Genomic DNA, 27,264 nt, shown 5'->3' with positions numbered 1-27,264 from the left:
TTATATATAGAATAACAGATACCCGGGAGTGAGTTACAGACTGGAATCTAATCGAGGGGTTCGGGGGGTTTATATATAGAATAACAGATACCCCGGAGTGAGTTACAGGCTGGAATCTAATCGAGGGGCTCGGGGGGTTTATATATAGAATAACAGATACCCGGGAGTGAGTTACAGGCTGGAATCTAATCGAGGGGTTCGGGGGGGTTTATATATAGAATAACAGATACCCGGGAGTGAGTTACAGACTGGAATCTAATCGAGGGGTTCGGGGGGTTTATATATAGAATAACAGATACCCGGGAGTGAGTTACAGGCTGGAATCTAATCGAGGGATTCGGGGGGTTTATATATAGAATAACAGATACCCAGGAGTGAGTTACAGGCTGGAATCTAATCGAGGGGTTCAGGGGTTTATATATAGAATAACAGATACCCGGGAGTGAGTTACAGGCTGGAATCTAATCGAGGGGTTCAGGGGTTTATATATAGAATAACAGATACCCGGGAGTGAGTTACAGGCTGGAATCTAATCGAGGGGTTCAGGGGTTTATATATAGAATAACAGATACCCGGGAGTGAGTTACAGACTGGAATCTAATCGAGGGGTTCGGGGGGTTTATATATAGAATAACAGATACCCGGGAGTGAGTTACAGGCTGGAATCTAATCGAGGGGTTCAGGGGTTTATATATAGAATAACAGATACCCGGGAGTGAGTTACAGACTGGAATCTAATCGAGGGGTTCGGGGGGTTTATATATAGAATAACAGATACCCGGGAGTGAGTTACAGGCTGGAATCTAATCGAGGGGTTCGGGGGGTTTATATATAGAATAACAGATACCCGGGAGTGAGTTACAGGCTGGAATCTAATCGAGGGGTTCGACTGGGGCGGGTGGGGGCGGGGGTTTTTGATACTGAATCTTGGATTGTGCTACCCGTTGTCTCTTTGTTTTATTACAGGAGTCCCGGAAGCTCCCACCAACGTCTCCCTCTCTGTGACAAGCAATATTTCTCTCACCGTCACCTTTCAGGAACCCCTGAGTGTTAACTCTGCCGTGGTCACCAGATACAAAGGTATTTCCCTCTTCCCCCCTCCCCATCTCTCCCAAAGGCACTAATACCCTGCTCGGGTACAGGGTCCCGGATTGCCAGGCAGGTGCTGCTCGCTCTCCCCGGCTGCCGGTGACCGTAGACGGTGAGAGGAGACGGTGAGAGGAGACGGTGAGAGGAGACGGTGAGAGGAGACGGTGAGTGGAGACGGTGAGTGGAGACGGTGAGAGGAGACGGTGAGTGGAGACGGTGAGTGGAGACGGTGAGAGGAGACGGTGAGTGGAGACGGTGAGAGGAGACGGTGAGTGGAGACGGTGAGTGGAGACGGTGAGTGGAGACGGTGAGAGGTGAGTGGAGAAGGTGAGAGGAGACGGTGAGTGGAGACGGTGAGAGGAGACGGTGAGAGGAGACGGTGAGTGGAGACGGTGAGTGGAGACGGTGAGAGGAGACGGTGAGTGGAGACGGTGAGAGGAGACGGTGAGAGGAGACGGTGAGCGGAGACGGTGAGCGGAGACGGTGAGAGGAGACGGTGAGCGGAGACGGTGAGTGGAGACGGTGAGTGGAGACGGTGAGAGGAGACGGTGAGAGGAGACGGTGAGCGGAGACGGTGAGAGGAGACGGTGAGTGGAGACGGTGAGTGGAGACGGTGAGCGGAGACGGTGAGAGGAGACGGTGAGAGGAGACGGTGAGTGGAGACGGTGAGAGGAGACGGTGAGAGGAGACGGTGAGCGGAGACGGTGAGCGGAGACGGTGAGAGGAGACGGTGAGTGGAGACGGTGAGAGGAGACGGTGAGAGGAGACGGTGAGCGGAGACGGTGAGCGGAGACGGTGAGTGGAGACGGTGAGAGGAGACGGTGAGAGGAGACGGTGAGCGGAGACGGTGAGTGGAGACGGTGAGAGGAGACGGTGAGTGGAGACGGTGAGAGGAGACGGTGAGTGGAGACGGTGAGAGGAGACGGTGAGCGGAGACGGTGAGAGGAGACGGTGAGCGGAGACGGTGAGAGGAGACGGTGAGAGGAGACGGTGAGAGGAGACGGTGAGCGGAGACGGTGAGAGGAGACGGTGAGTGGAGACGGTGAGAGGAGACGGTGAGTGGAGACGGTGAGAGGAGACGGTGAGCGGAGACGGTGAGTGGAGACGGTGAGTGGAGACGGTGAGAGGAGACGGTGAGTGGAGACGGTGAGAGGAGACGGTGAGCGGTGAGTGGAGACGGTGAGCGGAGACGGTGAGCGGAGACGGTGAGCGGAGACGGTGAGCGGAGACGGTGAGCGGAGACGCTTAGGCCAGTTTTCTCTGTCAGTTTCAGTTGCTTTTGGGTGATTTCAGGTCGGGGGGAGTGCACAATGGGGCGGGGAACATGTCGAGTCACCAGTCCTCCTGGATTGTCCCGGAGTCTCCCGGAATTAAAGATTAATCTCCCGGACACATCTGCGAACAAACCAGCAGAAAAATCATCAGACATTTTCTGTTCTTACATCCCTCAGTCTGGACTCACAACAAACAGTCGGAGCACAGCGGTCGCAGGAGCCAGTTGGCCCTGACACACGCACACTCGTCTGAAACCACGCGATGGATAGACTGCTTTCCAGAGAGCAGAGGATTGTGGTATTGGAGCCGCCATTACTGATTGGCGGCAGTAAGGATTGGCGTGTCGGGCGCACAATGGCGGGAACGTGGGGGCGGGCGGGGCAGTCGGTCATGTGATGAAAGCTCCCAGCGTTGGCGACTCTGGGATGATGTAATGCTGGTACCCCAACCCGTACAGGCGCCCATGGAGATTTTGAAGCGACTGCCAGAACAGGCAGGTGGATTTAACATTAAATTCGAAGCGTGTGATGGAATCGAAAGTCAGATTTCCCGACGTTCGTTCCTCTGTCCCATCGCCCGTGGAAGAGGTGCCACACGACAGGTAGAAGTGGTTTGAGATGGTCACAGAGACGACTCTGCCTTGTTAGAACATTGAGCAGGAGTCATAGAATCATAGAGCACAGAAGGAGTCCTCTGGTCACCGACCCTCCGCCACTGGAAACAGTTTCTCCTTATTTACTCTCTCAAAACCCTTCATGATTTTGAACACCTCGATTAAATCTCCCCTTAACCATCTCTACTCTAAAGGAGAACAATCCCAGCTTCTCCAGTCTCTCCACATAACTGAAGTCCCTCATCCCTGGGACCATTCTGGTAAATCTCCCCTGCACCCTCTCCAAGGCCTTGACATCCTTCCTAAAGTGTGGTGCCCAGAATTGAACACAATACTCCAGCTGAGGCCTAACCAGTGTTTATAAATGTTTATCATAACTTCCTTGCTTTTGCACTCTATGCCTCTATTTATAAAGCCCAGGATCCCATTTTCTTTTTTAACAGCCTTCTCAACTTGTCCTGCCACCTTCAAAGATTTGTGTATGTGCACCCCCAGGTCTCTCTGTTCCTGCGCTCCCTTTAAAATTGTATCATTTCGTTCATATTGCCTCTCCTCATTCTTCTGCCAAAATTAATCACTTCAAACTCCTCTGCATTAAATTTCAGCTGCCGTGTGTCTGCCCATTTCACCAGTCTGTCTCTGTCCTCCTGAAGTCTGTTACATTGTTTACTACATGCCCGAGTTTCGTGTCATCTGCAAACTTTGAAATTATACCCTCGATATCCAAGTCCAGGTCATCAATGTATATCAAAAAGAGCAAGTAAGGATGAAATGCCTTCGGAGAGGTACGAGAGGCAGTGAGTGGCTGTCGGGGAAAGGGACAGGTAACTCAGGGGTCGAGGACACAGAGCGATGTCATCACAAAATGCTCAATTTGTGTTAAAACCACAATATTTTTAAAATGTTATTGGCTGTGTCTTTGAAAGAATTATAAATCTCTTTTATAATGTTGTCCTAGTGGAGTGGAGCAGTTCAACAGATTTCTCAACACAGTGTGGAGAGATCATCGTGGAGGATCTCAGCTCGCTGAGATGTACAATCCCAGGACTGATTACGGTAAATACAGTCACTGGACTCGTCTCAAACTCTCACACTGACCCAGCAAAGCAGTCTGGTGATAGAGGGGACGGAGGAGGGGCTGTGGGAGGGAGTGTACGATGGGGGAGTGTACGATGGGGGTACGATGTGGGAGTGTACGATGGGGGAATGTACGATGGGGGAGTGTACGATGAGGGAGGGAGTGTACGATGGGGGAGTGTACGATGAGGGTACGATGTGGGAGTGTACGATGGGGGAATGTACGATGGGGGAGTTTACGATGAGGGAGGGAGTGTACGATGGGGGAGTGTACGATGAGGGTACGATGTGGGAGTGTACGATGAGGGTATGATGTGGGAGTGTACGATGGGGGAATGTACGATGGGGGAGTTTACGATGAGGGAGGGAGTGTACGATGGGGGAGTGTACGATGAGGGTACGATGTGGGAGTGTACGATGGGGGAATGTACGATGGGGGAGTGTACGATGGGGGAGTTTACGATGGGGGAGTGTACGATGGGGGAATGTACGATGGGGGAGTTTACGATGGGGGAGTTTACGATGGGGGAGTGTACGATGGGGGAGTGTACGATGGGGGAGTTTACGATGTGGGGGGAGTTTACGATGGGGGAGTGTACGATGTGGGGGGAGTTTACGATGGGGGAGTGTACGATGTGGGGGGAGTTTACGATGTGGGGGGAGTTTACGATGGGGGAGTGTACGATGTGGGGGGAGTTTACGATGGGGGAGTGTACGATGGGGGGAGTGTACGATGGGGGAGTGTACGATGGGGGAGTTTACGATGGGGGAGTGTACGATGGGGGGAGTGTACGATGGGGGAGTGTACGATGGGGGAGTTTACGATGTGGGGGGAGTTTACGATGGGGGAGTGTACGATGGGGGGAGTGTACGATGGGGGAGTGTACAATGGGGGAGTTTACGATGTGGGGGGAGTTTACGATGGGGGAGTGTACGATGTGGGGGGAGTTTACGATGGGGGAGTGTACGATGGGGGGAGTGTACGATGGGGGAGTGTACGATGGGGGAGTTTACGATGTGGGGGGAGTGTACGATGGGGGAGTGTACGATGGGGGGAGTGTACGATGGGGGAGTGTACGATGGGGGAGTTTACGATGTGGGGGGAGTTTACGATGGGGGAGTGTACGATGTGGGGGGAGTTTACGATGGGGGAGTGTACGATGTGGGGGGAGTTTACGATGTGGGGGGAGTGTACGATGGGGGAGTGTACGATGGGGGGAGTGTACGATGGGGGAGTGTACGATGGGGGAGTTTACGATGGGGGAGTTTACGATGTGGGGGGAGTGTTAGATGGGGGAGTGTACGATGTGGGGGGAGTTTACGATGTGGGGGGAGTGTACGATGGGGGAGTGTACGATGTGGGGGGAGTTTACGATGTGGGGGGAGTGTACGATGGGGGGGAGTTTACGATGGGGGGAGTTTACGATGTGGGGGGAGTTTACGATGGGGGAGTGTACGATGGGGGAGTGTACGATGGGGGAGTGTACGATGGGGGAGTTTACGATGTGGGGGGAGTTTACGATGGGGGAGTGTACGATGTGGGGGGAGTTTACGATGGGGGAGTGTACGATGTGGGGGGAGTTTACGATGTGGGGGGAGTTTACGATGGGGGAGTGTACGATGTGGGGGGAGTTTACGATGGGGGAGTGTACGATGGGGGGAGTGTACGATGGGGGAGTGTACGATGGGGGAGTTTACGATGGGGGAGTGTACGATGGGGGGAGTGTACGATGGGGGAGTGTACGATGGGGGAGTTTACGATGTGGGGGGAGTTTACGATGGGGGAGTGTACGATGGGGGGAGTGTACGATGGGGGAGTGTACAATGGGGGAGTTTACGATGTGGGGGGAGTTTACGATGGGGGAGTGTACGATGTGGGGGGAGTTTACGATGGGGGAGTGTACGATGGGGGGAGTGTACGATGGGGGAGTGTACGATGGGGGAGTTTACGATGTGGGGGGAGTGTACGATGGGGGAGTGTACGATGGGGGGAGTGTACGATGGGGGAGTGTACGATGGGGGAGTTTACGATGTGGGGGGAGTTTACGATGGGGGAGTGTACGATGTGGGGGGAGTTTACGATGGGGGAGTGTACGATGTGGGGGGAGTTTACGATGTGGGGGGAGTGTACGATGGGGGAGTGTACGATGGGGGGAGTGTACGATGGGGGAGTGTACGATGGGGGAGTTTACGATGGGGGAGTTTACGATGTGGGGGGAGTGTTAGATGGGGGAGTGTACGATGTGGGGGGAGTTTACGATGTGGGGGGAGTGTACGATGGGGGAGTGTACGATGTGGGGGGAGTTTACGATGTGGGGGGAGTGTACGATGGGGGGGAGTTTACGATGGGGGGAGTTTACGATGTGGGGGGAGTTTACGATGGGGGAGTGTACGATGGGGGGGAGTTTATGATGGGGGGAGTGTACGATGTGGGGGGAGTTTACGATGGGGGAGTGTACGATGGGGGAGTTTACGATGTGGGGGGAGTGTACGATGTGGGAGTGTACGATAGGGGAGTTTACAATGTGGGAGTGTACGATGGGGGAGTTTACGATGTGGGGGGAGTGTACGATGTGGGAGTGTACGATGTGGGAGTGTACGATGGGGGAGTTTACGATGGGGGAGTTTACGATGTGGGAGTGTACGATGGGGGGGAGTTTACGATGGGGGGAGTGTACGATGGGGGGAGTGTACGATGTGGGGGGAGTTTACGATGTGGGGGGAGTTTACGATGTGGGGGGAGTTTACGATGGGGGAGTGTACGATGGGGGGAGTGTACGATGGGGGAGTTTACGATGTGGGGGGAGTGTACGATGTGGGAGTGTACGATGGGGGAGTTTACGATGTGGGAGTGTACGATGGGGGAGTGTACGATCGGCTTTAACATTTTAATCAAATCTTTTTCCTCTCACTCCAGGGTCGCGGTTACTCTGTCCGAGTGTCAGCAGCTAATATGAAGGGCTGGGGGCCTCCCCAGGCTGCCTCTCCGGGATTCGCGATCCCATCCAGTAAGTAAATGATCACTGAAGAAAACAACATATTTTATTCTGATTTTCTGAAAAATAAATCCTTCACACCATTGAAAATATTTGCTCCACATTTGGAAACCGTGCTCCAAATATTTACAAGCCGTTCTACGGAAGATCCTTAATTAGCAACAATTTAATTATCCCGAATTGCTCCCCTCTCTGTTTAATCAAACATTGGCCCCTGTGATGTGTGAGGATTGGTTGTCGTGTGATCTGATTATATTATCACCATCGTTTGTGTTTATGATACAAATAATTCAAACTCTCCAAATCTCAGCCAAACTCAAAATAAAACCAGAAAATGCTGCAATTATACAAGATCAGAGGGAGAAAGGCATGTGGTGGGGCCGCACAGGACTGTGCTCGAAGGCCTTGTCTGTGGGGAACCTGCAAACTCCTCTTTATTTACCTACAGTTGTTTCTTTGTGTTTATCCTTGAGATTGGAAGGAGTTTGATGGGAGAGAGCCCAGGTACAGGGGGCAGATCGAGGCACTGGAGCATTTGTTGGATCAGGTGCGAGCAGAACACCAGAATTACAGCGTCAGAGGTGAGTGAGTGAGTGGATCAGTGGCTGGAGACTGCCCGGCCCATTGGAGTGGGAGCATCGGCCGGCTTCCCCTGTTTATTCCCTGTCACTCTCATTGGTCCATTTGCGGAGTGAACCTTTGGCTCATTGGTAGCATTCCCGCCTCAGAATCAGAGGCGGAGGGTTTGATTCCCCACTCCGGACAGTCCCAGGGAGCGGAGACCGGAGACCGGACAGTCCCGGGGAGGGGAGACCGGAGACCGGAGCTCCACACAGTCCCGGGGAGCGGAGACCGGAGACCGGAGCTCCACACAGTCCCGGGGAGCGGAGACCGGAGACCGGAGCTCCACACAGTCCCGGAGAGCGGAGACCGGAGTTCCAGACAGTCCCAGCGAGCAGAGACTGGAGCTCCAGACGGTCCCGGGGAGTGGAGACCGGAGCTCCAGACAGTCCCAGGGAGCGGAGACCGGAGACCGGAGCTCCAGACAGTCCCGGGGAGCGGAGACCGGAGACCGGAGTTCCAGACAGTCCCGGGGAGCGGAGACCGGGGCTCAAGACAGTCCCGGGGAGCGGAGACCGGAGCTCCAGACAGTCCCGGGGAGCGGAGACCGGGGCTCCAGACAGTCCCGGGGAGTGGAGACCGGAGCTCCAGACAGTCCCGGGGAGGGGAGACCGGAGCTCCAGACAGTCCCGGGGAGCGGAGACCGGAGCTCCAGACAGTCCCGGGGAGCGGAGACCGGATTCCCGGACAGTCCCGGGGAGGGGAGACCGGAGCTCCAGACAGTCCCGGGGAGCGGAGACCGGAGCTCCAGACAGTCCCGGGGAGCGGAGACCGGAGCTCCAGACAGTCCCGGGGAGCGGAGACCGGAGCTCCAGACAGTCCCGGGGAGCGGAGACCGGAGCTCCAGACAGTCCCGGGGAGCGGAGACCGGAGCTCCAGACAGTCCCGGGGAGCGGAGACCGGAGCTCCAGACAGTCCCGGGGAGCGGAGACCGGAGCTCCAGACAGTCCTGGGGAGCGGAGACCGGAGCTCCAGACAGTCCTGGGGAGCGGAGACCGGATTCCCGGACAGTCCCGGGGAGCGGAGACCGGAGCTCCAGACAGTCCTGGGGAGCGGAGACCGGATTCCCGGACAGTCCCGGGGAGCGGAGACCGGATTCCCGGACAGTCCCGGGGAGCGGAGACCGGAGCTCCAGACAGTCCCGGGGAGCGGAGACCGGAGCTCCAGACAGTCCCGGGGAGCGGAGACCGGAGCTCCAGACAGTCCCGGGGAGCGGAGACCGGAGCTCCAGACAGTCCTGGGGAGCGGAGACCGGATTCCCGGACAGTCCTGGGGAGCGGAGACCGGATTCCCGGACAGTCCCGGGGAGCGGAGACTGGAGCTCCAGACAGTCCCGGGGAGCGGAGACCGGAGACCCGGACAGTCCCGGGGAGTGGAGACCGGAGACCCGGGGAGTGGAGGAGCTCCAGCTCCGAATTCTGGGTTGCCATCCAGCGGGGTTCTTGTGTCCGGTGGGTTTGGGTGGCCCCCCCTCATTGTACGGGATGTGGGAGCCCATAAACCCATCCCCAGATAGGACTAACCCCCTATTGGCCGGCATAAAGATGGTTCCAGCCATGGGAGGAGTGTTCATGTCACGGCCTGTCATACTGTTAATCAGCCTGAGAATTTTCACACTGTTAGACACAATAACAATAAGTGGTCAGAGTGATATTTTTCTGTGTGCTGTGTACATGTTTGTAGCTCACTGGTTAACTCTTTCCTGTTGAATTCTGTCCGTATTAATTTAAAGGTGGTACAGGATCAGAGAGACCTGGGGTATATGTGCACAAATTGTTGGAGGTGTCAGGGCAGGTTGAGAAAGCAAACGGGATCCTGGGCTTTATAAAAGTATGGACGTCACGATGAACCTTTATAAAACACTGGTTCGACCACAACTGGAAACACAGAAACATAGAAAGTAGGAGCAAGAGTAGGCCATTCGGCCCTTCGGGCCTGCTCCGCCATTCAAAATGATCATGGCTAATCGTCTAACTCAGTACCCTGTTCCCGCTTTTTCCCCATATCCCTTGATCCCTTTAGCATTAGGAAATATATCTGTCTCCTTCTTGAATACATCTAATGACTTGGCCTCCACTGCCTTCTGTGGTAGAGAATTCCACAGGTTCACCACCCTCTGAGTAAGAAATTTCTCCTCATCTCGGTTCTAAATGGCATTCCCCGTATCCTGAGACTGTGACCCCTGGTTCTGGACTCCCCAGCGATCAGGAACATCCTCCCCGCATCTAGTCTGTCTAGTCTGGAGTATTGTGTCCAGTTCCGGGCACCGCACTTTAGCAAAGATGTGAAGGCCTTAGAGAGGGTGCAGAAGAGATTTACTAGAATGATTCCAGGGATGAGGGACTTCAGTTATGTGGATAGACTGGAGAAGCTGGGGTTGTTCTCCTTGGAACAGGGATGGTTGCGAGAAGATTTGATCGAGGTATTCAAAATCATGAAGGGTCTAGACAGAGTAGAGAGAGAGAAACTGGTCCCATTGGTGGAAGGGTCAAGAACCAGAGGACATAGATTTAAGGTGATTGGCAAAAGAACCAAAGGTGACATGAGGGAAAACTTTTTTACACAGTGAGTGGTTGGGATCTGGAATGCACTGCCCGAGGGGGTGGTGGAGGCAGATTCAATCATGGCCTTCAAAAGGGAACTGGATAAGTACTTGAAAGAAAAAAATTTGCAGAGCTACGGGGATAGGGCGGGGGAGTGGGACTAGCTGGATTGCTCTTGCATAGAGCCGGCACAGACTCGATGGGCCAAATGGCCTCCTTCTGTGCTGTAACCTTTCTATGATTCTATGATTCTAACCCACTTGTTAATCCCTTCAAACTAAAGTAAAACTAATGGGAATGTGGAAATCAGTGCATTAAACAGAGGTGATCAAACGGTACAGATTGATCTGTTTCTCTCCCCACAGCCTCACTCAGACCCCCAGTTTAATTTTTCTTTTGTTGTGAATGTTTTGGTCATTAAATAAATTAATGGTGCCTTTTATGAAGGAGTCGTTGCTGTGATTTGATCTGTAATTGTGGCTCTCTCGTTCTGTAGCCCAGCCACTCAGCAATGTGGAGGGTTTCGGAGTGACCTGAGACTCCCCTCGGGGATCGTTACCAGCCCGCGATTAAACAGCGGCTCAAACTCAGTGCCCACTTCAGTCAGGCACAAGATCAATGGAAACATTCGAATGACATCCTGGAATCCATGTTTCCCACTCCAGTTATTGAGTGTGCTGTAAATGTTCCTTTTCCAGTTGGATTGGGACAGTACGTAACTCAACCAGAACCACACTGTGAAAGGGCTTCAATTATACAAACTATTATTTGGAGTGTAATGACTGTCCCGTCTGCCTGTGTGTTTAGAAGGAAATTGTTCTGCAACGGTCAATTTAGCGGCAATGGCGGAGGGAGATAGGCATCAGGAAAAGGAACACCATTCTTTTCTGTGATGTTCAGTTCAAAAGAAGATAAAGAGGGACTTTAAATAATGAACGGCACCTCTGCCCGACCCCATCAGCCTCTTCAACAGAGCTGTTGGTGTGAGTGTGTGTATATACATGAGTACATGTGTATGTCAGCGTGTGTGTGCTTGAGTGTGAGTGTGTGTTGCACGAGTATGTGTGTGAATGAGTGTGAGTGAGTGAGTGAGTGTGTTAGTGAGTGTGAGTGTGTGTGAGTGTGTGAGTGTGTGTGTGTGAGTGTGTGTGTGTGAGTGAGTGTGTGTGAGAGTGTGTGTGAGTGAGTGAGTGTGTGAGAGTGTGTGTGAGTGAGTGAGTGTGTGAGAGTGAGTGTGTGTGAGTGTGAGTGTGTGAGTGTGAGTGAGTGTGTGTGAGTGTGAGTGTGTGAGTGTGTGTGTGAGTGAGTGAGTGAGTGTGTGAGTGAGTGTGTGAGTGTGTGAGTGTGAGTGTGTGAGTGATGCAGGTACTCTCCGCTCTCAGCCCAACAAAACAGCTCTGCCGTTTCCCGCCCAGATCTTTCCATCTATTCAATGCAGCAAAAACAAACACAGCAGATTAAAAACAAAATTACATTTTCCGAATTGAAAGCCAAAGCCTGATTCAAACTCTTCAGCTTACCAACTCACACACACACACACACACACACACGGACGCAAACACAGACACACACACACAAACACACACACACGGACGCAAACACAGACACACACACAAACGCACACAAACAGACATACACACAAATGCACACACATACAGACACACAGACAGTCTAGGAGGGGCCAAGGATAGATCCTTGGGGAGACTCCAGGGGTAACGGTGAGGGAGTGGGAAGAGAAGCCATTGCAGGAGATTCTCTGGCTATGACTGGATGGATAAGAATGGAACCAGACGAGGGCAGTCCCTCCCCGCTGGACGACGGAGGAGAGGGTTGGGGGAGGATGGTGTGGTCAAACATGTCAAAGGCTGCAGACAGGTGGAGAAGGATGAGGAGGGAGAGTTTCCCACGGTCACTGTCACACAGGAGGTCATTTGTGACTTTGATAAGGGCCGTTTCTGTACTGTGGCAGGGGCGGAAACCTGATTGGAGGGATTCAAACATGGAGTTGCGGGAAAGATGGGCACGGATTTGGGAGGCGACAACACGTTGAAGGACTTTGGAGAGGAAAGGGAGGGTGGAGATGGGCACTGGTTTACAACGACAGAGGGTCAAGGGTGGGTTTTTTGGGAAGGGGGGTGATGAAGGCAGATTTGAAGGGGAGGGGGACAGTACCTGAGGAGAGGGAACCGTTAACAATCTCAGCTAACATGGGGGCCAGGAAGGGAAGTTGGGTGGTCAGCAGTTTGGTGGGAATAGGGCTGAGGGAGCAGGAGGTGGGTCTCATGGTCAAGATGAGCTCAGAGAGGACATGAGGGGAGAGAGGAGAGAAACTAGAGAAAGGTTCCATGGTTCTAGAGAAAGATGGGAGTTCAGACACACATGAATATCCGAAAATGACGGACAGGAAAAGGCCTGCTGGTCAATCCAGCTAGTCCCACCCAGTTGTGATGCCCCATGCTTCCCGATACAGACACTCCCCACCCACTGAGAGCAGTGTGATCTCCTGGGAGAGGCAGAAAACCAGCTTAAAAACCCAATTAGGGGGGAAAAAATCTGGAAAATTCCTCTCTGAGTCCTTTAGTCGATCAAAACTAGCCCAGGAGATCACATTGTCCCCGATTAATGTTACAGGATACCTGCCTCTTGTACAAGGTCACCTCTGCCTCAGCCAGAAACAGCTCCAGCTCTCACTTGAAGGAATTCAGCAAATCGGCGTCCACCCCTCGAGCCGGCAGCCTGTCCCTGAGTCCCCCCCTCGAGCCAGCAGCCCGTCCCTGAGTCCCCCCCTCGAGCCAGCAGCCCGTCCCTGAGTCCCCCCCTCCAGCCGGCAGCCTGTCCCTGAGTCCCCCCCTCGAGCCAGCAGCCCGTCCTGAGTCCCCCCCTCGAGCCGGCAGCCTGTCCTGAGTCCCCCCCTCGAGCCGGCAGCCTGTCCTGAGTCCCCCCCTCGAGCCGGCAGCCTGTCCCTGAGTCCCCCCCTCGAGCCGGCAGCCTGTCCCTGAGTCCCCCCCTCGAGCCGGCAGCCTGTCCTGAGTCCCCCCCTCGAGCCGGCAGTCTGTCCTGAGTCCCCCCCTCGAGCCGGCAGCCCGTCCTGAGTCCCCCCCTCGAGCCGGCAGCCCGTCCTGAGTCCCCCCCTCGAGCGAGCCGGCAGCCCGTCCTGAGTCCCCCCCTCGAGCGAGCCGGCAGCCTGTCCTGAGTCCCCCCCTCGAGCCGGCAGCCTGTCCTGAGTCCCCCCCTCGAGCCGGCAGCCTGTCCCTGAGTCCCCCCCTCGAGCCGGCAGCCCGTCCTGAGTCCCCCCCTCGAGCCGGCAGCCTGTCCCTGAGTCCCCCCCTCGAGCCGGCAGCCTGTCCTGAGTCCCCCCCTCGAGCCGGCAGCCTGTCCTGAGTCCCCCCCTCGAGCGAGCCGGCAGCCTGTCCTGAGTCCCCCCCTCGAGCCGGCAGCCTGTCCTGAGTCCCCCCCTCGAGCGAGCCGGCAGCCTGTCCTGAGTCCCCCCCTCGAGCCGGCAGCTGTCCTGAGTACCCCCCTCGAGCCGGCAGCCCGTCCCTGAGTCCCCCCCTCGAGCCGGCAGCCTGTCCCTGAGTCCCCCCCTCGAGCCGGCAGCCTGTCCTGAGTCCCCCCCTCGAGCCGGCAGCTGTCCTGAGTCCCCCCCTCGAGCCGGCAGCCTGTCCTGAGTCCCCCCCTCGAGCCGGCAGCTGTCCTGAGTCCCCCCCTCGAGCCGGCAGCCTGTCCCTGAGTCCCCCCCTCGAGCCGGCAGCCTGTCCTGAGTCCCCCCCTCGAGCGAGCCGGCAGCCTGTCCTGAGTCCCCCCCTCGAGCCGGCAGCCTGTCCTGAGTCCCCCCCTCGAGCCGGCAGCCTGTCCTGAGTCCCCCCCTCGAGCCGGCAGCCCGTCCCTGAGTCCCCCCCTCGAGCCGGCAGCCCGTCCCTGAGTCCCCCCCTCGAGCCGGCAGCCTGTCCCTGAGTCCCCCCCTCGAGCCGGCAGCCTGTCCTGAGTCCCCCCCTCGAGCCGGCAGCTGTCCTGAGTCCCCCCCTCGAGCCGGCAGCCTGTCCTGAGTCCTACTATTCCCCGGGGAAAGAACCACTTTCTGACATCTAACCTCGATCTGGCCTCACACAACTTGTAAACACCACCCCTGGTCCCCCTTAACCTATTCAGTTGAAATAATTGGTCCACACGTACACAATCTAGCCCCTTGATCATTAACAAACCTCCATCAAATTGCCCCTAAGTCCACACTTCTCTCTACACACCCTGCTCTTTGAGACTATCTGAGTAACGAAGGTGTTTTAAACTGGGGATTAATCTTGTGGCCCTCCGCTCTCCCTTTCCAAATTCTCAATCCCCACCTCCGCTCTGTGAGTTGAAATTCTCCCTGATTCCATTTTCACATAGCCCTCATCTGTCACTTTACATCGATGTGGTTTCTAAATGTTATTTTCTTTGCTGTTCCAGAAAATTCAAAACTGCAAAATCCGAGCCGAAAGCAATCTGTGTCACGAAGCTTGAAGCACCTCTTTCATTCCTCCAGCAAGTTTGTGAAAACATTAAAAAGGTTTCTGTCCAAGAAAGTTACTGGTTAAATGTGAACTGAAAGGGGAGTGTCAGTGTTAGGGACTGATAAATCAGGGTGGGACTGTTAAATCAGGGTGGGTCTGTTAAATCAGGGTGGGACTGATAAATCAGGGTGGGACTGTTAAATCAGGGTGGGACTGTTAAATCAGGGTGGAACCATAGAAAAGATACAGCACAGAAGGGGGCCATTCGGCCCATCATGTCCACGCCGGCTCGAAAAACAACCAGGTGCCCATTCTAATCCCACCTTCCAGCACCCGGTCCGTAGCCCTGCAGCTTACAGCACTTTAGGTGCAGGTCCAGGTACTTTTTAAAAGAGTTGAGGGTCCCTGCCTCTTGCACCAATTCGGGCAGTGAATTCCATACACCCACCACCCTCTGGGTAAAAAAGCTTTTCCTCATGTCCCCTCTAATCCTTCCGCCAATCAGCTTAAATCTATGTCCTCTAGTTCCTGAACTCTCCGCTAGGGAAACAGGTACTTCCTGTCTACTCTATCTGGGCCCCTCATAATTTTGTACACCTCAATCAAGTCTCCCCTCAGCCTCCTCTGCTCCAAGGAAAACAACCCCAGCCTATCCAATCTCTCCTCGTAGCTGCAATTTTCAAGCCCTGGCAACATTCTAGTAAATCTTCTCTGCACTCTCTCCAGAGCAATTATGTCCTTCCTGTAATGTGGTGACCAGAACTGTGCACAATACTCCAGCTGTGGCCTTACCAGCGTTTTATACAGTTCCATCATTACATCCCTGCTTTTGTATTTTATATCTCAGCTAATAACGGAGAGCATTCCGTATGCCTTCTTCACAACCTTATCTACCTGTACTGCCACCTTCAGGGACCTGTGCACGTGCACTCCAAGGTCTCTCACTTCCTCTACCCCTCTCAATATATTCCCGTTTACTGCGTATTCCCTTTTACTGTTTGCCCTCCCTAAGTGCATTACCTCACACTTCTCCGGGTTGAACTCCATTTGCCACTTTTCCGCCCACTCCACCAACCCATTGATATCTTCTTAGAGTCTACAGCTATCCTCTTCACTATCAACTACACGGACATTTTTTGTGTCATCTGCAAATTTGCCAATCATGCCCCCTACATTCAAGTCCAAATCATTAATATATACCACAAACAGCAAGGGACCCAACAGGATAGGACGGTTAAATCAGGACGGGTCTGTTAAATCAGGACGGGTCTGTTAAATCAGGACGGGTCTGTTAAATCAGGACGGGTCTGTTAAATCAGGACGGGACTGTTAAATCAGGACGGGACGGTTAAATCAGGACGGGACTGTTAAATCAGGACGGGACTGTTAAATCAGGACGGGACTGTTAAATCAGGACGGGTCTGTTAAATCAGGACGGGTCTGTTAAATCAGGACGGGACGGTTAAATCAGGACGGGACTGTTAAATCAGGACGGGACGGTTAAATCAGGACGGGACTGTTAAATCAGGACGGGTCTGTTAAATCAGGACGGGACGGTTAAATCAGGACGGGACTGTTAAATCAGGACGGGTCTGTTAAATCAGGACGGGACTGTTAAATCAGGACGGGTCTGTTAAATCAGGACGGGACTGTTAAATCAGGACGGGACTGTTAAATCAGGACGGGACTGTTAAATCAGGACAGGACTGTTAAATCAGGACGGGTCTGTTAAATCAGGACGGGACTGTTAAATCAGGACGGGTCTGTTAAATCAGGACGGGTCTGTTAAATCAGGACGGGACTGTTAAATCAGGACGGGTCTGTTAAATCAGGACGGGTCTGTTAAATCAGGACGGGTCTGTTAAATCAGGACGGGTCTGTTAAATCAGGACGGGACTGTTAAATCAGGACGGGTCTGTTAAATCAGGACGGGACTGTTAAATCAGGACGGGTCTGTTAAATCAGGACGGGTCTGTTAAATCAGGACGGGACTGTTAAATCAGGACGGGTCTGTTAAATCAGGACGGGACTGTTAAATCAGGACGGGACTGTTAAATCAGGACGGGTCTGTTAAATCAGGACGGGTCTGTTAAATCAGGACGGGACTGTTAAATCAGGACGGGACTGTTAAATCAGGACGGGACTGTTAAATCAGGACGGGTCTGTTGAATCAGGACGGGTCTGTTAAATCAGGACGGGACTGTTAAATCAGGACGGGACTGTTAAATCAGGACGGGTCTGTTAAATCAGGACGGGACTGTTAAATCAGGACGGGTCTGTTAAATCAGGACGGGACTGTTAAATCAGGACGGGTCTGTTAAATCAGGACGGGACTGTTAAATCAGGACGGGTCTGTTAAATCAGGACGGGACTGTTAAATCAGGACGGGTCTGTTAAATCAGGACGGGACTGTTAAATCAGGACGGGTCTGTTAAATCAGGACGGGTCTGTTAAATCAGGACGGGACTGTTAAATCAGGACGGGTCTGTTAAATCAGGACGGGTCTGTTAAATCAGGACGGGACTGTTAAATCAGGACGGGTCTGTTAAATCAGGACGGGACTGTTAAATCAGGACGGGTCTGTTAAATCAGGACGGGACTGTTAAATCAGGACGGGACTGTTAAATCAGGACGGGACTGTTAAATCAGGACGGGTCTGTTAAATCAGGACGGGACTGTTAAATCAGGACGGGTCTGTTAAATCAGGACGGGTCTGTTAAATCAGGACGGGACTGTTAAATCAGGACGGGTCTGTTAAATCAGGACGGGACTGTTAAATCAGGACGGGACTGTTAAATCAGGACGGGTCTGTTAAATCAGGACGGGTCTGTTAAATCAGGACGGGACCTGTATCACCCAAATAAAAAACTCAAAATGCTGCAAATTCTCTGGTGTTCAGGCAGAGGCTGAGCGAGAAACGGTGTGTTTGGATGCTTGGGGTTGAATCTCTGTCATGAAGGGGGTTCCACCTCCACCCAATACCTGAACTGCTCTTTTCTCCATCTGATGCTCCCCCCGTCCTGCTGTGCAATTCCTGCACTTTTGGTTTTAATTTAGTTTTGGCTCTCCTTTAACTATTGGGCTCGGAGAAGCCCCCACCACAAAGCCCTCGTTCCTGGATGGGCCCCATCTTCACAATGAAGCAAAACCAGTGGGGCAGAGAGAGGGAGGGGGGAGAGATAGAGAGAGGGGAAAAGGGAAAGAAAGAGTGAAAGAAAGAAGGAGAGGAAGAGACAGAATCAAAGTAGAAGGGAGAAAGGGAAAGAAAGAAAGAGAGGAAGGAGTGAGAAGGGAGAAGAGAAAGAAGAGAATTCCATCATAATATTACATACCAGTCATTGGGTAGTGATGAGGAGCAGGAGATCCAGGGAACTGAGGCCAATTTTAGCATCGCTATCCCCCACCAACCGGCCTGGGGGGGAGAGGGGGAGGGGGGTTTATACCCACTGATCCGGGGGGAGGGGGAGGGGGGTTTATACCCACTGATCCGGGGGAGGGGAGGGGGGTTTATACCCACTGATCCGGGGGGAGGGGGAGGGGGGTTTATACCCACTGATCCGGGGGAGGGGAGGGGGGTTTATACCCACTGATCCGGGGGGAGGGGGAGGGGGGTTTATACCCACTGATCCGGGGGAGGGGAGGGGGGTTTATACCCACTGATCCGGGGGGAGGGGGAGGGGGGTTTATACCCACTGATCCAGGGGAGGGGAGGGGGGTTTATACCCACTGATCCGGGGGAGGGGAGGGGGAGGGGGTGTTTATACCCACTGATCCGGGGGAGGGGGAGGGGGGGTTTATACACACTGATCCGGGGGGAGGGGGAGGTGTGAGAGCCCGAGAGCCTATCTGATAATCCGTCTTTCTCTTGTTTTTCTAAGAGGGGTTTATTTTGCTGCCGTCTTTTATCACAAGGACAACGTCTTGGTAACAAACGAAGATCAGATCCCCATCGTCGAGATCGACAATTCCACCACCACCGCCATGATGCAAGAATTTCTCTGGTTCACTAAGGTATCATTGACCAATCCGAGGTCGCGTCGGCTTCTCAGATTCTTTTTCAGTTTTCCACGTGCTGCAATAGCTGGTCGGGAACTCCGAAATATATCTGTCTGTCTGTGTCTGTCTATGTGTCTGTCTGTGTGTGTGGGTGTGTGTGTGGGTGTGTGTCTGTCTATGTGTGTGTGTGTGTGTGTGTGTGTGTCTGTCTATGTGTGTGGGTGTGTGTCTGTCTGTGTGTGTGTGTGGGTGTGTGTCTGTCTGTCTATGTGTGTGTGTGTGGGTGTGTGTCTGTCTATGTGTGTGTGTGTGTGTGTGTCTGTCTGTCTATGTGCGTGTGTGTCTGTCTATGTGTGTGTGTGTCTGTCTATGTGTGTGTGTGTGGGTGTGTGTCTGTCTATGTGTGTGGGTGTGTGTCTGTCTATGTGTGTGGGTGTGGGTGTGTGTCTGTCTATGTGTGTGGGTGTGTGTCTGTCTATGTGTGTGTGTGTGTGTGTGTGTCTATGTGTGTGTGTGTGTGTGTGTGTGTGGGTGTGTGTCTGTCTATGTGTGTGGGTGTGTGTGTGGGTGTGTGTCTGTCTATGTGTGTGGGTGTGTGTCTGTCTGTCTATGTGTGTGATTAGGGAAATGGGATTGGAGTAGACAGTTCCAGTTGAAAAGTTAGCACTGGGACGTGATGAGGGGCCGAATGGCCTCCTATAAGCACATTCATACAAAGAGCTTTATTACATCTCTCAGAAACATCTCCACTTGCTCACATTGTTATATTGACGAGCAGTGACTGTTGTTTTGTGGGCAGACACACGGCAACCATTTTGCACACAGCAAGATTCCACAAACAGCAATCAGATGGATGACCAGTTAATCTGGTTTTGGTGATTTTAGTTAAGGGAGGAATGTTGGCCCAGGACATCGGGAGACCTCCCTGCTCCTCATCCAATAATCTCATGGGATTGACCAGAAGAGGCAGACCGGGGTCTCCCTGTCACACAGGACAGCGATTGGTGGATGGGGAAAGACTGACGTCCATCTAGTTCAGGGGAGGGGGAGGGGTAGAGAGGGGAGGTGAGGAGGATGGAGCAGGGAGGGAGGGGGAGGGAGTGGAGGGGAAGGAGAGGGAGGGGGGAGGGAGCAGGGAAGGAGGGGGAGGGGGCAGGGAGCGGGGGAGGGGGAGGAGGAGGGGAGGGAGGGAGAGGGGAGGGGCAGGGTAGGAGGGGGACGGGAAGGGGGCAGTGAGGGAGGGGAGGGGAGGGAGGAGAAGAGAGGAGGAGGGGGGTGGGCAGGGAGGGAGCGGGAGGGGGAGGGGCAGGGAGGGGGAGGAGGAGGAGGAGGGGAGGGGAGGGGAGGGAGGGAGGGGGTTGGTCACCCAGAGCAGTTGGAGAAATGAGACCTTGTTGGTGGGAGACTGTAAATGTGGGAGACGTCTGACTTCCAGTGACCCTCCTGGGCCATGGGTTGTGACGATACGGCTAGGATTTTGCACAGTGTGCTTAACCCAGGTGAACGGCCAGCCGGCTGTTCCAGAACCTTCCCCAGCACTAAACAGCTTTCTTTCTTTCAGCTCTCTTGCACGTGGGAAGAGGTCAGGTGGCTGCGGCAGAACCTATCAGGTTTCACGACCTCGTCCTCTGCGCTGCAAACACGTCACAAGATGCTGAGTGCAGCAGCTCAGTTACAGGTGAGTGACCCAGGGACAGGGCCATGGGGCAGGTGTCTCCAGGTCGCACTCAGCTCAGACACCGCACACTCTGGAATATTCCACAATGTTACCCCAGCAGGTTAAACAAGTAGTTCGAATCGTGGTCAGAGCAATTCCTATTTCACCAGTGGGACAGTGTAGAAACATAGAAAATAGGAGCAGGAGTAGGCCATTCGGCCCTTCGAGCCTGCTCCACCATTCAATATGATCATGGCTGATCTTCTATCTCAATACCATATTCCTGCTCTCTCCCCATACCCCTTGATGCCTTTTGTGTTTAGAAATCTATCTAGCTCCTTCTTAAATATATTCAGTGACTTGGCCTCCACAGCCTTCTGTGGTAGAGAATTCCACAGGTTCACCACCCTCTGAGTGAAGAAATTTCTCCTCATCTCAGTCCTAAATATCCTACCCCGTATCCTGAGACTGTGACCCTCGTTCTAGACCCCCAGCCAGGGGAAACATCCTCCCTCCATCCAGTCTGTCTAGCCCTGTCAGAATTTTATATGTTTCAATGAGATCCCCTCTCATTCTTCTAAACTCGAGTGAATACAGGCCGAGTCGACCCAATCTCTCCTCATACGACAGTCCTGCCATCCCAGGAATCAGTCTGGTGAACCTTCGCTGCACTCCCTCTATGGCAAGTATATCCTTTCTTAGGTAAGGAGACCAAAACTGCACACAATATTCCAGGTGTGGTCTCACCAAGGCCCTGTATAACTGCAGTAAGACATCCTTGCTCCTGTACTCAAATCCTCTTGCAATGAAGGCCAACATACCATTTGCCTTCCTAACTGCTTGCTGCACCTGCATGTTTGCTTTCAGTGACTGGTGTACAAGGACACCCAGGTCCCTTTGTACATCAACATTTCCCAATCTATCACCATTTAAATAATACTCTGCCTTTCTGTTTTTCCTTCTGAAGTGGATAACTTCACATTTATCCACATTATACTGCACCTGCCATGTATTTGCCCACTCACTCAACTTGTCTAAATCACCTTGAAGCCTCTTTGCATCCTCCTCACAACTCACGATCCCACCTAGTTTTGTGTCGTCAGCAAACTTGGAAATATTACATTTGGTTCCCTCATCCAAATCATTGATATATATTGTGAATAGCTGGGGCCCAAGCACTGATCCCTGCGGTACCCCACTAATCACTGCCTGACACCCTGAAAAAGACCCATTTATTCCTACTCTCTGTTTCCTGTCTGTTAACCAATTTTCAAACCATGCCAGTATATTCCCCCCAATCCCATGTGCTTTAATTTTGTACACTAACCTCTTATGTGGGACTTTATCAAAGGCCTTCTGAAAATCCAAATACACCACATCCACTGGTTCTCCCTTATCTATTCTACCAGTTACATCCTCAAAAAACTCCAGTAGGTTTGTCAAATATGATTTCCCTTTCATAAATCCATGTTGACTTTGTCTAATCCCGTTGATATTTTCTAAGTGTCCTGTTATCACATCCTTTATAATAGACTCTAGCATTTTCCCTACTACTGATGTTAGGCTAACCGGTCTGTAGTTCCCTGTTTTCTCTCTCCCTCCTTTTTTAAATAGTGGGGTTACATTTACCACCCTCCAATCTGCAGGAACTGTTCCATAATCTATAGAATTTTGGAAGATGACAACTAATGCTTCAAATATTTCCATGGCTACCTCTTTTAGTACTCTGGGATGCAGATTATCAGGTCCTGGGGATTTATTGGCTTTCAGTCCCATTAATTTCTCCAGCACTACTTTTTTATTAATACTAATTTCCTTTAATTCCTCCTTCTCACTAGACCCTTGGTTCCCTGGCATTTCTGGGAAGTTATTTGTGTCCTCTTTCATGAAGACAGAACCAAAGTATTTGTTTAATTGCTCTGCCATTTCCTTGTTCCCCATTATAAATTCTCCCGTTTCTGACTGTAAGGGACCTACATTTGTCTTCACTAATCTTTTTCTTTTTACATACTTGTAGAAACTTTTACAGTCCACTTTTATGTTCCTTGCAAGTTTAAACTCAAACTCTATGTTTCCCCTCTTAATCAATCTCTTGGTCCTTTTTTGCTGAATTCTAAACTGCTCCCAATCCTCAGGCTTGCTACTTTTTCTGGCAACTTTATATGACTCCTCTTTGGATCTAATACTATCCTCAATTTCTTTTGTTAGCCATGGTTGGGCCGGATTTCCTTTTGTGTTTTTGCACCAGAAAGGAATGTATAATTGTTGCAATTCATGCATTCGTTCCTTAAATGTTAGCCATTGCCTATCCACCGTCATGCCTTTTAATGAAACTCCCCAATCTATCATAGCCAACTCACTCCTCATACCTCCATAGTTTCCTTTGTTTAGATTTAGGACCCTAGTTTCGGATTGGACTACTTCACTTTCTATCATGTTATGGTCACTCTTCCCTAAAGGACCCCGCACAACAAGATTATTAATTAACCCCTTCTCATTGCACAATACCCAATCTAGGATAGCCTGGTCCCTGGTTGGCTCCTCAATGTACTGGTCTAAAAAACCATCTCGTACACACTCCAGGAATTCATCCTCCACAGTATTATTGCTAATTTGGTTTGGCCAGTCAATATGCAGATTAAAGTCACCCATGATTACTGTAGTACCCTTGTTACATGTATCTCTAATTTCCTGTTTGATGCCGTCCCCTGCATTACCACTACTGTTTGGAAGCCTATAGATAACTCCCACCAGTGTTTTCTGCCCCTTGGTGCTTCTTAACTCCACCCAGACTGATTTTACATTTTGATTTTCTGAGCCAATAACCTTTATCACTATTGCTCTGATTTCATCCTTTACTATAATGCCACGAGAGACCTTTACTCTGTATCAAACCCTGTACCTGCCCTGGGAGTGTTTGATGGGACAGTGTAGAGGGAGCTTTACTCTGTATCTAACCCGTGCTGTACCTGCCCTGGGAGTGTTTGATGCGACAGTGTAGAGGGAGCTTTACTCTGTATGCAAGCTGTTTGAGACGGGTGCAGTGCCTGTGTCCCTCTGAGGGGTTGATGTGACTCCAGCTGTACGGTGAGTGTAAGGACTGATGTAATGGTGTTTTTGCGGAGTTGTCTGACAGAGTATCTCACTGCCGTACTGTCTTCCCACAGACTTTACTCGGAACCCAGAACCTGGGCAGAGTTTACTACGAGCCCATCAAGGACAGGCATGGGAATGTGCTGCTGGTGACAGTGAGGGAGCTGGAGAGCGAGTTCTCCTTCATCAATGGCAAGTGGATCCAAATCTGCAAGTTTCAGAGCCAAAGGAAGTCATTGTCCACTCCGGACGAACCAACAGCACTTGATGTGTTACTGATAACCATCCAGGTTTGTACCAATCGTCTGCCGAGGGACAGCACGGTGGAATTGGATTGAGCATTGTGCTTTGACCGGGGGACCTGCCATGGTATTCAGACTACACTGATGGGCTGAAGGTCCCAACTCCTGAACCATTGCAAGATTCCCCTGTGAATGTATTTGGGCTCATTTCAACTCAGTTCCAACTTGCTGCAAATCGACACAGTCAAACTACACACAGTCAAACCACACACAGTCAAACTGCACACAGTCAAACCACACACAGTCAAACTACACACAGTCAAACTACACACAGTCAAACTACACACTGTCAAACCACACACAGTCAAACTACACACAGTCAACCTACACACAGTCAAACCGCACACAGTCAAACTACACACAGTCAAACTACACACAGTCAAACTACACACTGTCAAACCACACACAGTCAAACTACACACAGTCAACCTACACACAGTCAAACCACACACAGTCAAACAGCACACAGTCAAACCACACACAGTCAAACTACCCACATTCAAACTACACACAGTCAAACCACACACAGTCAAGCTGCACACAGTCAAACCACACACAGTCAAACAGCAAACAGTCAAACCACACACAGTCAAACTACACACAGTCAAACTACACACAGTCAGACTATCCACAGTCAAACAGCACACAGTCAGACTATCCACAGTCAAACAGCACACAGTCAGACTATTCACAGTCAGACTACCCACAGTCAGACTATTCACAGTCAGACTATTCACAGTCAGACTACTCACAGTCAAACTACACACAGTCAAACTACTCACAGTCAAAATACTCTCAGTCAAAATACTCTCAGTCAAAATACTCACAGTCAAACTACTCACAGTCAAATTACCCAATGTCAAACAACTCAAGTCAAACCACTTACAGTCAAATTACCCACAATCAAACTACCCACAGCCAAACTACACAGTCAAGCAGCTCACAGTCAAGCAACTTACAGTCAAACAACTTACAGTGAAACTACCCACAGTCAAACTACCCACAGTCAAACAGCTCAGAGGCAAACTACACACAAATTAAATACAGTCAAACTACCCACAGCCAAACTAATTACAGTCAAACTACCTACAGTCAAACAGCTCACAGTCAAATTACCCACAGCCAACCTACTCACAGTCAAACAGCTCACTGTCAAACTACTCACATTCAAACTACACACAGTCAAAGTACTCACAGTCACACTACACACAATCAAACTACTCACAGTCACACTACACACAATCAAACTACACACTGTCAAACTACTCACATTCAAACTACACACAGTCAAAGTACTCACAGTCACACTACTCACAGTCAAACTACTCACATTCAAACTACTCACAGTCAAACTACACACAGTCAAACTACTCACAGTCAAACTACACACAGTCAAACTACACACAGTCACACTACTCACAGTCAAAATACTCAGTCACACTACTCACAGTCAAACTACTCACAGTCAAACTACTCACAGTCAAACTACTCACAGTCAAACTGCTGACAGTCAAACTACACACAGTCAAACTATTCACAGTCAAACTATTCACAGTCAAACTATTCACAGTCAAACTACACACAGTCAAACTGCTGACAGTCAAACCACACACAGTCAAACAGCAAACAGTCAAACCACACACAGTCAAACTACACACAGTCAAACTACACACAGTCAGACTATCCACAGTCAAACAGCACACAGTCAGACTATCCACAGTCAAACAGCACACAGTCAGACTATTCACAGTCAGACTACCCACAGTCAGACTATTCACAGTCAGACTATTCACAGTCAGACTACTCACAGTCAAACTACACACAGTCAAACTACTCACAGTCAAAATACTCTCAGTCAAAATACTCTCAGTCAAAATACTCACAGTCAAACTACTCACAGTCAAATTACCCAATGTCAAACAACTCAAGTCAAACCACTTACAGTCAAATTACCCACAATCAAACTACCCACAGCCAAACTACACAGTCAAGCAGCTCACAGTCAAGCAACTTACAGTCAAACAACTTACAGTGAAACTACCCACAGTCAAACTACCCACAGTCAAACAGCTCAGAGGCAAACTACACACAAATTAAATACAGTCAAACTACCCACAGCCAAACTAATTACAGTCAAACTACCTACAGTCAAACAGCTCACAGTCAAATTACCCACAGCCAACCTACTCACAGTCAAACAGCTCACTGTCAAACTACTCACATTCAAACTACACACAGTCAAAGTACTCACAGTCACACTACACACAATCAAACTACTCACAGTCACACTACACACAATCAAACTACACACTGTCAAACTACTCACATTCAAACTACACACAGTCAAAGTACTCACAGTCACACTACTCACAGTCAAACTACTCACATTCAAACTACTCACAGTCAAACTACACACAGTCAAACTACTCACAGTCAAACTACACACAGTCAAACTACACACAGTCACACTACTCACAGTCAAAATACTCAGTCACACTACTCACAGTCAAACTACTCACAGTCAAACTACTCACAGTCAAACTACTCACAGTCAAACTGCTGACAGTCAAACTACACACAGTCAAACTATTCACAGTCAAACTATTCACAGTCAAACTATTCACAGTCAAACTACACACAGTCAAACTGCTGACAGTCAAACTACACACAGTCAAACTATTCACAGTCAAACTATTCACAGTCAAACTATTCACAGTCAAACTACACACAGTCAAACTGCTGACAGTCAAACTACTCACAGTCACACTACACACAGTCAAACTACTCACAGTCAAACTACACACAGTCACACTACTCACAGTCAAACTACTCACAGTCAAACTACACACAGTCACACTACACACAGTCAAACTACTCACAGTCACACTACACACAGTCAAACTACACACAGTCAAACTACTCACAGTCACACTACACACAGTCAAACTACTCACAGTCAAACTATTCACAGTCAAACTATTCACAGTCAAACTACACACAGTCAAACTGCTGACAGTCGAACTACTCATAGTCAAACAGCTCAGAGGCAAACTACCCACAAACTACACGCAGTCAAACTACTTACAGGGGGAAAACTCTCCAGTGGCTGGAGTCATACCTAGCACAAAGGAAGGTGGGTAGTGGTTGTTGGAGGCCAATCATCTCGGCCCCAGGACATTGCTGCAGGAGTTCCTCAGGGCAGTGTCCTAGGCCCAACCATCTTCAGCTGCTTCATCAATGACCTTCCCTCCATCATAAGGTCAGAAATGGGGATGTTCGCTGATGATTGCACAGTGTTCAGTTCCATTTGCAACCCCTCAAATAATGAAGCAGTCCGAGCCCGCATGCAGCAAGACCTGGACAACATCCAGGCTTGGGCTCATAAGTGGCAAGTAACATTCGCGCCAGACAAGTGCCAGGCAATGACCATCTCCAACAAGAGAGAGTCTAACCACCTCCCCTTGACATTCAACGGCATTTCCATCGCCGAATCCCCCACCATCAACATCCTG

General features: G+C 51.3%; 1 protein-coding gene across 1 annotated transcript in view; it reads left to right on the top strand.

Moving 5' to 3' along the window:
• The window catches only part of ankfn1a (ankyrin repeat and fibronectin type III domain containing 1a), an 82,029-nt gene that overhangs the window by 38,875 nt on the left and 15,890 nt on the right, over window positions 1–27,264 (top strand). The window contains exons 4-11 of the mRNA XM_068004553.1: window positions 967–1,080; window positions 3,936–4,033; window positions 6,972–7,062; window positions 7,524–7,631; window positions 14,661–14,760; window positions 18,583–18,715; window positions 20,262–20,378; window positions 23,525–23,740. Coding sequence (XP_067860654.1) covers window positions 967–1,080; window positions 3,936–4,033; window positions 6,972–7,062; window positions 7,524–7,631; window positions 14,661–14,760; window positions 18,583–18,715; window positions 20,262–20,378; window positions 23,525–23,740 — 977 coding nt within the window. The remainder of the gene's footprint in view (window positions 1–966; window positions 1,081–3,935; window positions 4,034–6,971; window positions 7,063–7,523; window positions 7,632–14,660; window positions 14,761–18,582; window positions 18,716–20,261; window positions 20,379–23,524; window positions 23,741–27,264) is intronic.

The sequence above is a fragment of the Heptranchias perlo genome, chromosome 23, assembly GCF_035084215.1.
Source record: "Heptranchias perlo isolate sHepPer1 chromosome 23, sHepPer1.hap1, whole genome shotgun sequence".
Classification (NCBI taxonomy): domain Eukaryota; kingdom Metazoa; phylum Chordata; class Chondrichthyes; order Hexanchiformes; family Hexanchidae; genus Heptranchias; species Heptranchias perlo.
Note: the sequence above shows the minus strand (reverse complement) of the source record. Positions and strands in the feature narration are given on the sequence as shown.